Source organism: Herpailurus yagouaroundi, unplaced genomic scaffold (genome assembly GCF_014898765.1).
Source record: "Herpailurus yagouaroundi ecotype Mexico unplaced genomic scaffold, PumYag 183, whole genome shotgun sequence".
Classification (NCBI taxonomy): Eukaryota; Metazoa; Chordata; class Mammalia; order Carnivora; family Felidae; genus Herpailurus; species Herpailurus yagouaroundi.
In genome coordinates this window covers 1,156,964-1,171,533 of record NW_024412414.1, presented here as the reverse complement: position 1 = coordinate 1,171,533, position 14,570 = coordinate 1,156,964, and the positions used below count along the sequence as shown (strand labels likewise).

The 14,570-nt window shown below is 54.1% G+C and overlaps 1 protein-coding gene across 4 annotated transcripts in view; it reads left to right on the top strand.

The window, feature by feature from the left end:
• The first annotated feature begins 7,866 nt into the window (after positions 1-7,866).
• Positions 7,867-14,570, top strand: part of GRIP2 (glutamate receptor interacting protein 2) — a 58,490-nt gene continuing 51,786 nt past the window's right edge. For 2 of the 4 annotated variants that reach the window (XM_040491875.1, XM_040491879.1), the window contains exon 1: positions 7,871-8,036. In XM_040491875.1, coding sequence (XP_040347809.1) covers positions 7,982-8,036 — 55 coding nt within the window. In that variant the 5' untranslated portion in view covers positions 7,871-7,981. Of the gene's footprint in view, positions 8,037-14,570 lie in introns of all 4 variants that reach the window. The other 2 variants (XM_040491877.1, XM_040491878.1) reach the window with 2 other exon arrangements.

Below are 14,570 nucleotides of genomic sequence, written 5' to 3'. Positions count from 1 at the left end.
ATTAGGAGACAGGTCTTGCTCTGGGAGCCCTTAGAGGCCTCGGACCCGCATCATTTCATGAAGCTGTCACAACCACCTGGTGCCCGGGTGATGTTGTGCCCCCTTTATGGACACAGAAAAGTCCTGGGCCAGGCAGCACAGGATTTGAATCCAGCACTGGTGGCCTCTACACCTCCCCACCAGGCTGTCCTCTACCTAGGACTCGGTAGGCAGGTATGGGGGGCGAGGCCCAGGAGTCAGGGTGGGAAAGGGCGCTGGCTGGGCCTGGCACGTGGAGCCCCTGTAGGGCCATAATTGCGGCATTTCTGTCACCTCTTCCCAAGGGCCCCACAATTTAATCTGCGTACTCGTTAATGGTGCCTGCCCAAGCATTTGCTCCCAATTATTGCGCCGTGAAGGCAGAGCCAGGAACATTAACAGGCGTGCCACCTGTTTCCTGGCAGGTGGCCCTGTTGGTGCACCTGTCAGACAGCCGCCCTGGCCCATGCCGAAAATGCTTGGTGGCATTTTATTTCTTGGCTCAGAAGTGTCTCGGAACCATCACACAGATGGGCTGCTTCCCCTGGCTGAGTCTCCCGTGGGGTTGCATTCTGGCTCTTGGCCTTGGAGCGGGGGGGGGGGGGCCGTCTGGTGAAAGTGAGGGGGTCCGGAAAAGGTAATCCCCGCTCTGCCACTTGGAAGCTGTGTGATGCCAGAGCAGTCGCTTGCCCTCTCTGAATGTCAGTGCCCCATCTGTGTTACAGGCCAGCAAGGAGGCAGTGATTCTCCCCCCTGGTACCCAGAAAGTTTCTGATTCAGCCTTAGTTGTTTTAAGCTCCCCAGGTGATAATCACCAGTGATAGGGTGAGGCTTGATACCTCCAGAGCCCTGAGCTCTGTGCCTGGCGTGTAGTAGGGCCCGGTAAAGGCTGTTTCCTTGTGACACAAGCCCAGCCCTTCCAGTTTATAGGACATTCTCACCTCTCTTGTCTCCGCAAAGCAGCCTAATGATTGTCCGAGCTCTTGGTCACTGTCTTCATTTTACCAGTGGGGAAACTGAGGCCCAGAGTGGGGAAGGGACCACACGAGAGAGTGGGGGCTCCATCTTAACTAGCCCAGGCTTTCTCGACCCCAGAGCTCTTGCTCCTGACCCAAAGAAAGGACTGTCTGCCATTCTGCCAATGTTTAACCCTGGCAGAAGACCAGAAGAAGGTGGCTGGACCTTCAGAAGCAACCAGATTCCACCCATGTTATCACTGCTTGTGTCCCCACCCCAGTCCGGTGGCCATTGGTGATCCCTGGCCTCCAGTAGGGCCTCCTCCCTGCCTCCACCCTCCCTGCCCCCCCAGCAGCCATAGGATGGTGCTAAACCATGGCCAGACCATGCCCCTCCTCTGCTCCAAATGCTGCAATGGCTCCCACCTCTCTCAGGAAAGCCAGAGTCCTTAGGAGGCCCTGCATTATGCCCCCTTCCCCTCCCCTTGCATACCCCCTTCCTACTGCCCCCTCCATCCTGGAGCAGTCCCCCCCGCCACCTCATGGCTGCCTCCTTCTTTTCAGCCTTTCTTCAAATGTTACCTTCTTAGTGGGGCCCTTTATGACCCCTCCTCCATTTATTTTTTTTTTTTTGAAATTTTTATTTACTTCTTTTTTTAAAAAAAAAATTTAATGTTTATTTTTGAGAGAGAGAGAAAGAGAGAGAGAGAGAGAGAGAGAGAGAGAGAGGGAGAGAGACAGACTGTGAGCAGGAGAGGGGCAGAGAGAGAGAAGGAGACACAGAATCCGAAGCAGGCTCCAGGCTCTGTGCTGTCAGCACAGAACTCGACGCAGGGCTCGAACTCACAAACTGTGAGGTCATGACCTGAGCCAAAGTTGTACATTTAACCGATTGAGCCACCCAGGCGCCCCTTAAATTTTTATTTACTTCTACATGGCACATATAACACAGGAATATCCCTGGGGCATTTTAAAGGCAAAATCTCAGACTTTTTTTGTTACATGTGTATCTTCAATAGAGTTTTTCCTAAGTGTAATTATAAGAACAGCATTAACCCAACCGAATTAAGCAGAATCTCTCCACATCAGCTGATACTCAATCCTTGTGCAGTTACCCCTGTTGGCTCCCAGTGTCTTGTCATACTCAGTTTATGCAAATCTAAGGTCCCCAGATTGTATTTGGTTGATGGGTCTCAATTCTCTCTTAATCTGTAGCAACCACCTCCCCCCACCCCAGTTTTTTTCACTCTAATTATTTCTAATTATTTCTTGGGATGCCTCATGGTGTCATTTCATACATTCTTTTGTCCCCTGTGCTTGCCGTCAACTTGTATTCGAGTCTAAAGCTGGATTTGGTTCAGGTCTAATTTTGTAGGCAGGAATATGTCATGGGTGGTGCTGTGGGCTTCCTTCCACATCCTATCAGGAGGTACACAATTCCAGAATGTTCCACTTTGGGTGATGCTAAGATTGGTCCAGGGGGCCAAATGCTGTCTGCTTGTCTCTCTGTCATAGGGTCTCTTTCAGCCTTCCACGGATGGTCAATGTTGCATCCTTTATTTCGTTAGGACTGCAGAAAGGTGGTTTTCCAGTTCTGTTATTTCCTCTGCACTTATTTGCTGTGGTTTTTCTGCTAAGAATGCCTTTTCCTTATTAGGTCCCCCCCAAATACCATTCATACGAGAAGACAGGATAAATGCTTCATTTTTTACCTTCAATATCTGTTTATAGAATAATGAACTGGTGCCTTAACTACCTCCAAAGGGATCAGTGAGATTGGTTTTTTTTTTCTTCTGAGAATCACAAGCACATGAATTTGTATACTTTGCAGTCATTATTCTTTCTGATGCTCAAAGTGACCCAGATTAAGCCGGTGGGAGCCCCCTGAAGCTGGCTTCTTTGTCCCGTCGGCCTGTCCCCATCAGACTTGGAGGGTTTGCTTACTTTCTGGTGCCAGAATGTGTTCGAGGCTCATCTTGTACTATCTCCTCCCCAGTCCTGGAATCAGCCACTTCTCCGGGCCCTTGGGGGCCCTTTTAGTGGGAAAAGATGTTTAGAGACGGTAGTCTGGGTTCTGGGGATACTACCCCCTTACTACTTTCCCTCTGTGCCCCGATACCCCTCACCCCGCTCTATTTACTTCTAGCATGTTTCAGCTCTAACATACTGCAAATTTACTTAATTATTACATTTGTCATTTCTTCTCTGCCCGCCCCCCCCCCCCCCCCAGAATATCCATGAAGGCTTGATTTTGCCCATGGCTGTATACCTCTGGGCCTGGCACACAGAAGGTGCTTAATAAATGTTTGTTGAATGAGTGAATGGATGGATAGATGGCCCTTGTCCTCCCCCTCCCCGAGCCTGGAGAAGTAATGAAGAGGGGTCTGCCCCACCCCCACCCCTCCTCTGCCTGCAGAGCCTCAGGGCCTCTGTCTTACTTAGATGAGTAGAGCTGGGAGGCAGAAATGTCACCACTTGGCCCACGGGGAAGAAAGGGCCAGCCCCAAGAAGATTAAAGGCATGTCTGATGAGATGCTAATTTGTTTCTGGTAGCAGGTGGGTGTGGCAACAGCCCTGGCCTCTGGGGCTTTGTGAGGCTGAGAAGGAATGGAAAAGGCAGAATCTGAGGGGTAGAGGCTGGTCTGCATCCCTCTGTGATTGGTGTCCTTCTCTTAGCCCATCTTTGAGTTCTGTCCGCTCATTTTTGAGAGGGTCAGATGTCCACGGCCAGCTTGGACCTGAGCTCAGGCCTCCTGACTCTCCCTCTGGGCTGATCTGGTGTTCACCCCTGGTTTCCTCTCCTCTGAGAGGTCCTGTGCTCTCCCACACTGTCCCTGTGGCTGCCATTTCTGCAAAAGGAGCCCTGTGAAAATCTGGGGGCCACAGAAGGGAGGTGCCTGGCAGGTGTGTCTGAGATAACAGACAAGCGTTAAGCGCCTGGAAACCAGAACCCCAGATATCCATTCCTGACTGCGGACTCTGCTGTCTGCCAGGCCAACTGCTCACTGGAGGCTAGGAACCCATCATGCAGCTGAGGCCTCCTTCCACTGCCTCCCTGACCGGCCCTGAAGGCAGCTTGGAGATATGAACATATCTCTCCATGTTCTGTTCATCATTCCCTCATTGTGCATTTGCTGAGTCCCCGGTCTGTGCTGGAATCTGGGACTCTTAGAGGAGGGAGGCACTGGATCGGCCAGGACTCTTTTGGGTCCAAGTTACGAAAATCCCAACCCAAACAGGCTTAAGCAGAGAAAGGAATTTATTGGCTAAAGTAACTGGAAAGGGATATTGCCGACTTAAGGTGTGGTGGGTTCCAGGTGCTGAGAGGACCACATCATCAGGGTGTGATCAGCCTCAGTCCTCCCTCCCCTTTCTCTCTGCCACCAGCAGCTCCAGACTCACGCTGTTTTCTGTACCCACGGCCCCCTCAGGGGGGAAGGAATTTCCCTTTCTGAGTAGTTTCATCCTAAGTCCCAGAATAATCTCTCATTGGATCGACTTGGGCCATGTGCTCATTCCTGAGCCAGCCACCAGGGGTGGGGTGGGAGTGTGCCATCGCCAAGCTCTGGGTCAAGCGCTCTCCTTGGGGGGATGGGCGGTGGCGCCAGCTCTCCCCACACTGAGTGCGGGGAGCGGAGGGGCTCCCCGGGGAAAATGGGTGGTACTGCTGGAAGAAGAGGAGCAGGAGGCAGAACAGCGGGGGGCCCCCGCAGATGCCAGCTGTCGGAGAGCTCACCACCTGGAGAAGCTGGCCTGCGCCTGGGGAAAGGTGTTTATTGAACACCTACTATGCTCTGATAAGTGGAGTCATTGTTTCCTCCCTGGGGCCCCAGGAGGTGCACATTCCTGTCCCCTGGGTTCAGATGGGAAAGAGACTCAGAGAGAAGCAGCACCTACAGTCCGGGAGCCCTTAGTGTGCAGGGGTGGTGTCCTCCTCAGCTCTGCTTTTGGTATAGCACCGAGCACAGAGCCAGCGAGCTTCTCAGGAGGACCTGGGTCTTCTGGGACCCAAGGAGCCACCTCCCAAATCAGCTCCGAGCAGCTGGGCTGGAGTGACTTCTGGGTGTATCCTGTGTCTTCAAGATGAGGCCTTGAACTTGGGAAGAGATGGGGAAATAAACTTACTCCTTCCCGCAGTCCTCCCTCCGGGGCTCACCACAATGTACACAGGCCCACTCATAGGGACTCTTGTCTTGTGCTCACCTCTCTTGGCTCCTTTTCTTTAAGATAAATTCTTTCCCGGGGCCTCCGTGGTGGCTCACCTGCCCTGCTCGTTTGCCTGAGGCACCGAGGTCCATCTCTTAAACCTGAACTCCACTTAAACTGAAATTGGGCCTCTGCTACACCTACCAACAGCTCTCTTAATGAGAATGCTTACATGTAGTATTTATTGAGCGCTTACTGTGTGCCAGGGGTTGTTTTGGGAGCTTTATGTTTACCCTATCTTTTTTTTTTTTTTTTCAACGTTTATTTATTTTTTTGGGACAGAGAGAGACAGAGCATGAACGGGGGAGGGGCAGAGAGAGAGGGAGACACAGAATCGGAAACAGGCTCCAGGCTCTGAGCCATCAGCCCAGAGCCTGACGCGGGGCTCGAACTCACGGACCGCGAGATCGTGACCTGGCTGATGTCGGACGCTTAACCGACTGCGCCACCCAGGCGCCCCTCTTTTTTTTTTTTTTAATGTTTATTTATTTTTGAGAGAGAGAGAGAGAGAGAGAGAGAGAGGGAATGGGCAAGGGGCAGAGAGAGAGGGAGACACAAAATCCAAAGCAGGCTCCAGGCTCCGAGCTATTAGCACAGAGCCCGACGCAGGGCTCAAACCCACAAACCGCGAGATCATGACCTGAGCTGAAGTCGGATGCTTAACTGACTGAGCCACCCAGGCGCCCTTATGTTCACCCTATCTTATTTCCTCCTCACAACATATAAGGTCTTGACACACTCCTGTGATTGTTCTCCAGGCCATTTAACATCCTCAGGCTCCCTGTCCCACCCTGCCCTGAGAGCTTCCTTTCTTCATCTGACCCATGACAGTCCTGGAGGCAGGTGAGGTGCGGTCACTGTGTCCATTTTGCAGCTGAGGAAACCAAGGGAAACTTACCTAAGGCCACACGGGCAGGGGGTTTCCAAGCTGGGTTCCGTCCCCAGGTGTGTGTGTGTGACCCCAGTGTCAACGCTCCGGCTTGGCCGACCCACCTCTCTATCCATGTGTGGCTCTGGCCTGTGGGGCCTGGGACACTTGCAGGGCATCCTCCAGGGTATACTGGTGACAGGAAACCCTCCTAGGCCAGGCTGCTGGATCTTGCCACCCCCCCGCCCCCCGCCCCTGCTGCCTCAATGCCCTCTCTGTGCATCCTTATTTATTGTACTTTCCACGTGTGCCTGAAACCACTGGGGCCATTTATCTTCTCACCAAAGGCAGCGACGGAGGTGGGGGGCAGCCTCGTTCTTGGCCAGAGTTCTTGCTCTGGACTCGGACTGGCTGGGCTCCTGCCCTGGCTCTGCTGCTTAATAGTCTGCGTGGCTCTGGGCAGGGCAAAGCCGGCAGGTGCTCAGTACAGAGCCTGGCACACAGTAGGGGTTTAACAAGAGCTCCCTAACAGCCTGGCTGCGGTGGTGGCATAGTCTGGCAGCTGGTATCAGACTCTGCCACTTACATGCTGTGTGAGCCTGAGGCTGTCTTGTACCTCTCTGAGCCTCTGTTTCCTCATCTGGGAAGTGAGGATGATCCTAGGACCACCCTGGTGCACTGGAAGGCTTAACTAAGATGTGCATGGAAAGCACTGGATTCTTGACTTTCTTGTCTGACCTTAGCCGGGCCGTCACCTGGATGGATTTCCTGTCTCCACTCATACACAGGTGTTGGGCTGCAAGTAGAATAACCATAATATGAATAGTTGTGATTTATTATTTATCAAGCCCCTACTGTGTGCCAGGACTCAATTAAGTGCTCTGTGCACAGGCTCATACAGGCCCCACTGTATGAGAGACAGGAACTGTTAGCCCCATCAGTCAGATGAGAAAACAGGCTCAGTGGGGCACACTGAGCCAGGATTCGAACTCAGGTCTCCAGAGACTTGTGATCTCTGACTCCTGCCCTCACTGTTTGCTAGGTCAGAGCTTTTCTGTTCAGCAAGAGGAAGGGATACCAGATGCATTTATTGAGTTCTTGCTGAATACCCGGAGCACTCCTCATTACTCCCATCCATTCCACTCAGTCAGCCAGCCGGGTGGATTCTCTCTGTTACAGACAAGAGTCATTGTCAGGATAAGGAGTGAAGAGGCAGGGCCTACGTCTCATCATTATGCACCAGCGACCCCATCGAATGCCTGTGCTGAGTGTAGGGGACATGGGACAGGTGGACCCTATCCTTGTTTCAGGGAGCTCCCAGTTTCAGGGGTGGATAGTCAGCTTCAACCTAGTATGAACGGAAAGCATTATTGAGACCCGATAGCAAGGATTTCCGGCGATCAGGGGTCTCTGAAGTCTGAGCAGACCTTCCCAGGCAGAGAAGTTCAATGGTGCCATGCCAGACAGGACAGGCATTTGAGGTGGAGGGCCCTGCAAGTGCAAAGCCTGGGGGCATCAAATAGCACCGCCTGGGGAAGGCAGAAGGAGGGGAATCTGCAGATTTTGGCAAAAGAAGGGGTAGGCAAGGTGAGCGCTTTGGGAGAAAGAAGACTGTGGTTTCGGGCCCGGGTGCCCCATGAAGGTTTGCCTCAGGGTTCGGAACACCCTGGTGCTTCACTCCCTAGCTGGGGCTGCGGTGGAGGAAGGGACTTGCTGCCACAGATGCCACTGCCGATGCCACCGCTGCTGGCTCTGGGGAGGATTATCTATTTTAGCAACTCGGGAGGGTGGAGGCTGGGAGCGCCCAGCCTCTGCCAGTTAGCACAGGCGGCTCCGGAGCGGAGCGCACAGAGGAGCGCCTGGCTCCAGGAGCGCAGGGAGGCTTGGGCAGGTCGTGTCCCTGGCCCTGGGCCCTGAGGGCCCCGAGGGGCTGATGCTGGCTGTGTCGCTCAAGTGGCGGCTGGGCGTGGTGAGGCGGCGACCCAAAGGTACTGAGTGGGGAGATGGGCAGGGGGCAGCCGGGCTGCCTGCCCAGGGGCTGGGCGGCTGGACCCGATCCTGTTGGAAGGCGGAGGCTGAGGGCTCCTGGGGACCTGGGGCCTCCTTCCCTGCCCCGTCTCTGCCTCCACCCCATCTCTTCTGGCACTGTTTGGGCTTCGCTTCTGTTCCGGGTTTCTTTCTGAATCTGTGTGTGTGTCTGGCTTCTCTCTGCCCAGCCGGCTCTGTTGCCTTCTGCACCTCTCCGTCTCTCGACGGTTTGTCCCCGCACCGCCCCCACCCCCCACCTCTTTGTCTGGCGGAGTCTCTCTGTCCATCTTTTTTTTTTTTAATTGTTAATCTAGTCTCATGGACCATATTGTTTTCAGATTGTTGTCCTCTGTCTCTCCATCTTTCTCTCTGCCTCTGTCTCTTTCTGTTCTCTGCCTCTTACTGTCTCTCTCTTTGTCTGGTTCTCTCTCATCTTTGTTTCTCTCTGCCCCAACCTGTTTTTTCCTTGTCTTTCTCTCCCCTTCTGTCTTGTTCTCTCTCTCTCTCTCTCTCTCTCTCTCTCTCTCTCTCATGGTCCCTGTCTGCATCTGACTGTCTCTCTTCCTCTCTGCTTTCCTGTGTCACAGTCCCTTTCATTGTCCCCCTCACATGGCATGTCGCTGATGGCCTTTATTTTCACTTCTGTTTGGGGCATGAGGTTGTCTTGGTCGAGCTGGGCCGGCAGGGTTGCTGCGTGTGTGTGTGTGGGGGGGGGGGGGGCCAAGGGCTGTGTGTGGGCATTCAGGGCCGGGGGGCCGTGGGTGGAGGCAAGACTTGACCCTGGGTGACATGGAGTGTGTGCTGAGCCCCACTGTGTGCAAAGCCCCATCCTGCACAGGCGGCTCCAGGAGGGGGCCCGGGAGGGGGGAAAGGCTGAGGGGTGAGTCGGGGTCAGAGTAGTGTCCAGCTGGGAGTCAAGCTGCCCAAGCTGTGTGACCCTAGGTTTCATCTGTGGCTTCCCTGTGCTGCCATCTGTCCGTCGACAACATGGAGGGGAGGTGGGAGACGGTGGATTCACAGTTTTTATGTTGCCGGCCTCAGAACTAAGAATAATCATGCTGTTAATAAGAGAAACAGTCAGTGACATTAATTCAGTGCCACTGTGTGCCAGGCAATACATTCACTTAGTGATTCCTCACAACAGCTCTGCAGGGTTGGTCCCGTCCTTCTCCCGATTGTGTAGACGGGGAAACAGGCACAGAAAGGGTTAAGTGGCTTGCTCTAGGCTACACAGGCAACACTCAGAGGCTCTCTCAAGCCAGCTCTCCTAACTGCCATGAACATTTTCTGGACTCGGAGGAGCCTACAAACAGAGGGGCTGCCTGAGGAGTGGTCAAAGGGTAAGGTAGTAGGGTCTTTGGGGGTATCAGAGGGACTCTAGGCTCTGTACTTGCCCTCAGGCTGCTGCTGGTCTGACATGTAGACGCCTTTGTCAGTCCCTTCCATACAACAGAGCAGGAAAAACTTGGAGAGTATCAGGAACAGAGTTTCCTTTGGGGCTTTCCAGGGACTCCTGTGTTGGGACCGCCTCCAAGGGAGAAGTCCCCTGCCCCGTCAAGGCTGTTGTCCTCCTCTTCAGGTCCACAGACCCCGAGAACCGGGTGGGATCCTCCTAGGCCGGAGGGATAGACAGATACATCCCGGGCTGTCCTCGGGTTTTGGAGAACAGCCAACTAAATACTGTGGATCAGGCTCTGCCCCCTTGGAGGTGGAGAAAGTACTTGTATTATCCATAGCCCACCTGGATTCAAATGCTATCCCCGTTCTTCCTTCCTGTGCAGCCCACTCAGAACCTCAGTTTCCTCTTCTATACGATGGACCCAGGAAAGACCACCCTTCTGAGATTGCCGTGATGATTGGGAAAGACTAGCGCAGAGCCTGACACACAGTAGGCACCTGGTAATTTTGAATTTCATGTAGCCACTCGCTTCCTACTCCCACCCCAGCCATACGCACACCACTGACCCCAGGGTGGTGTCTGGGACCAGCAGACCTGTAACAAAACAGAGTGGGGAGCGCACCCCAATTGGGGGCACACGGTGTGCTGGCGTGTGCCAGGCTCCTGTCTGACATCTCTCCACTTCTTTGCCGGGGGCTCTGTCAGAGGCACAGGGAACTTGTTTTCATCCATTTGTGAAAATGTAAAAGCTCAAGGGAGAAGGATTCAAGGGGGGAAGATCGGAGGAAGGGGAGGTGTTTCTTCCGTTTATGTTTCCAAAGCATTTTTTTTAATGCCTAAGGGCACATCTTCCCACTTCTAGCCGGTATTTTCTAGCAGGCCTTCCTGTCCCCTATCTTTTCTGGGTAAGGCCCTTAAGTTCTTTACCCTGTGATTGTTTAAGGGTGGGGGTCTCTGGGCCTTGCGGCCAGATGAGACCCCTCCTGTGTCCCTCAGACTGGGATTTGAGGCTTTGCCCAGATTTGTGAGCTGTACTCCCCGCCCAGACCGGGACTGGAGATAGGAGGTGTTCAGTCCTGACTCAGCTTCCCCAATTTTGGTCAGGGGTCCGAGGTGAGAGGAAGCACCTAACGTGCATGCACAGATGGAAACACGGCCCTGCTCCATCTCAGACAGCCCTGACAGTGTCTGGATGTCCGCATCGGGACAGTGAGGAAACGGAGCCCTCGGGGGTGGGGAGGGGCCTGTGGCGCTGGCCTGACTCTAACATGCATGTCCTGGACCCCAGTGCCTGCAGAGGACACAGACATTCCCAGGCCACTGTGCCTTCTTTCCTAGCCTGGGCATAATGATGGCATCACCCCAGAGGATTCTGGGCTATCAGATCAAGGTTTCCTATGGGGCTGTGCTTGGGCCTTTGCGGGCATAAAATGGTCATGTTTGATTCAAAGAGTGAGGGATTTTGTTTGCTGTGTGTGGATGTGAGGGAGGAAGGATATACAGAGCACAGGCCCTGGAGCCAACAGCCAGGGATTTATCCCAGCTGTGCAACTGGGCCTAGTGGGCCTCAGTTTTCCTGTCTGTAAAATAGAGTTAATATTAGAGCCTTCCTCCTTGGGTAGGCTGCAAGGACAACTGAGGTGAAATTTTCAGAGTGCTAGGTGTCAGGGCCCCCGAAGGAGATCACTTGCAGTTCCTGACCCAGAGGGCTTGGGGGAGGAGGAAATGATGTGTAGATGATGTTGGCACTTCAGTGCGATGGGGTGGGGGTGGGGGTGGATGGGTCCACTCGGTACCTGGAGAAGAAAGAAATGCTTTTGCTTGAGGGAGGTCAAGGAAATCCCCCCTGAACGGAGTTTTTAAGGATGAATAGGAGTTTGCCAGGCAAAGGGACTAGCTAGCACAAATATCTGAAGCTTCAAAGATCTGCCTCAGGGAGCTGAGAACTTTGTGAAGAGTGTAAAGAGAGAAGGGAGCCAGGGTGGAGGAGGCAGGAGGTTATGCAGTTTGGACTCTGTCCAGAGGTCCGTGGGAGCCATGGAAGGTCCCTGAGCAGGAGAGAGGGGAGAACAGCTTTTTGTGTTAACATAGGCTCTGGCTACAGTGCAGACTACAGGTGAGGATGCAGGGAGGGGACTAGGGTGGGGTCCAGGTGAGAGGTAGGGAGCTAGGGCTCTAGGGTAGGTGGAGTTGATGGATGTTGAGGCAGTAGACTATGCTTTGCCATTCACGATTTCAACAGGTATCTGTTAGCACCTGTTGTGTGCTGGAACTACTGTTCTAGGCCCCAGGGGCACATACGGTAGGGAACTAGATCGACCTAAATCCGGGCCCTTCTGGAGCTGACATTCTAGCAGCGGGAAAGCGAGGAAAATGTATGGCGGTGATACGTGTGTGCAGAAAAATAACGAAGAAAGAGGAGATGGGGTATGTAGGTAGTGTGTGCGTTTTTAAGTGGTGTCTTCAGAGAGGGCCACACCGAGGTGACATTAGAGCAAAGCCTTTATGGAGGTGAGGGAGGCCACATGGCTATCCAGGGGAAGATGTGGCTGGCAGAGGCCGCAGCCAGTGCAAAGGTCCTGAGGTATGAACATGTTGGTTGTTCCCAGGCTGGCAAGGCTAGAGCAGAGGGGCTGAAGGAGGACAGAGGGTATGGGCTCAAAGAGGTTCTGAGCAAGGGCGTTATTATCTGGCCTCCCAGGCCCGGGTGAGGAGAGGGGATGTATTAGAGGAGCAGTGGGCAATTTTAGGGATAACAAGGTTATCCCAAGGTTAAGGACAGGAATCCCTCTTGCTGGCTACATGGCACCTCCTGGGCACAGGGAGGGACTGTGCCTCACCCTCCCGAGCTTTCTCTGCCTGCACCCCCTCCATGGTGCACATCTGTGATGAATTATTTACTCCTTCCTTCCCCTCTGTAATGAGGCTCTCTATCTCGCCTCCACATCCGGCTCCTGGCATTTCTCACAGTGCAGCAGCTGCATTGGGGTCTCACATCTGACTCCCAATGGGGAAGCCAGCCCCTCCCTCCAGTGCCTGAACAGCTCCCGGCTCCTAGGCCTCTGCCCTCCTCCATGCCCAGACTGGGGAGGGCACCAGAAGTTTAGATCAACTGCAGTGTCTCAGAGACCACGGATTTCTTTTTTTATCAAGAAGGCAGAGATAAAGTGCAAACCTCTGGTCCTGTTCTTTGTTCCCCAAGCATTTATTGAGCACTTACTGTATGTCAAGTGCTATGCTGAGTACTTCACATGTACTTTCTTATTTTCACAACAACCCTGTGAGTTATGAACTAAATTGCCCCGTTTTGCAGGTAAGGAAACTGAGGTCCAAAGAAGAAGTGACTTTCCAAGGTCACACAGCTAGGAAGGAGATGGTGGAATCTGTGCCCTGCCCCTGCCCCCCAGGCAGTCTGACTTCCAAGCCCAAATGTCTCACCACAGGGGCATTTCTCAGTGGTCAGTTATCTGGCCGCCCTGCCAGCAAGAAGGGACCCCTCTGTGGCATTCCCAGCATGTGGCTGCTGGTCTGTCTTCCCCAGGCTCCCTCAAGGTTCTCCGCCCTCCCTCTGCTCCCCCTGCCCCAAGACAGCCCTGTAGAGACAGCATTGGTGCCTCCCCAAGATTGCCCTTCCAGGCTAAGGGGCCCCATTTCTCAGGGTCTCTCACCCCTCCCCACCTGGTCACCATCTCTGTCCATGTCCCAGCCTGTGTGTGTCCCTCTTGCAGGGAAGAGCCCAGAGTTGAGCCCAGGCAGGGTGTGGGGAAGTCTGAGCAGGCTGGGCCCTTTCCTGATTCCGGGCAGTGAACCGTCTTGATGGCACATTCACCTTGCCCATGTCACCCACCAGAACTAGTGCCAATCTTGTCAGTTAATGTCCCAGCATTGTCTCCATTTGTCAGCTTGAATGCTCAGTCCAGTGGGACCATCTGCCTGTCTTAATTGCCCGGATAATTGTGAAAGCTGCGGGCCCTGTCTCCCTTCCTGGGGAAATGGCCTGATGGAGCAGAAAGAACATCCATTAGACCGGAGACTGAGGCTGACTCTACTTTTTGGGGTCCTTCAGCGGGTGCTTGCTCTTCCTGGCTTCAGTTTCCCTTCTGTGCCCCCTGCTGTGCTCTCCAGTGGCTGGAAGCCCCCTCACTGCCTTCCCCCCATCCACCCATTTGCTCTCCTTGGGCTGACCTTCTGTCTCCAGTCCCCACATTTCGCCGTCTTGGCCGAGGTGATGGTGACTCATAAGCAGATGTGTGGGCAGGAAGGCGGGCCAAGGGAGGCCACACACTCAGCAACCTCTCACAGCCGCACAACTGGGGCAGTGGGTCCCTGTGGGTGACCTTGGGGAAGGTCCTTGCCACTTGCTGAGTCTTGGTGCCCCGTTTGCAGAATGAGTCTGTTGAGGAAGGTTTGTTTGAGATTTGGAAAAGGTTGGGGATCCTTGAGTCTCAGACAGAGACTGGGGTGAGGGGGTCCCAGGTTAGCTGAGGTCAGAGCTGAAATAGCACCCAGGGACCACAGGTTCAACCCCGGCTCCAGCCCATACGTGCACCCCTGTTTTACACATGAGAGGGTTGAGGCCACTTTTGCTGAAGGTCACCCAACCAGTCAGAGGTAGAATCAGGACTTGAACCCAGGGCTCTGCTAAGGCTCCCATGGCACTACTGCTGGAGGAGGCGATGCTAACAGGCTGGAAGGGCAGTCTAGATTGTTCCTCACCACTTTGGTGTCAGGCTCATCTGGGGATAGATGGGCAAATAGGGTGGGACATCTGGTGAGTGGACAGAAGTGGGACCTAGAGGTGCCCGAGGGCATTGGGAACCCAGATGAGGCATCAGCAGCTAGAGGATCAGGTAAGGCTTCCTGGAGGAAGGGACAGCGGGCAGCCTGGGGGACTTGCAGCATTTGGCCAGGCAGGTAAGGGATGAGGGAGGGGGCGTTCCTGAGGGACCATGAGTGTGAAGGCTGGGAGGTGGAAAGGGCTCAGGTTGTGTGATGCTGGGGATGGGGGTGGGCGACGCTGGAGAGGTAGGCAGCCGGTTCTGGACACGGTTTGGCAACCTCCCAGTGGTTCTTCCTAAACAGCACTGAGGGGCCG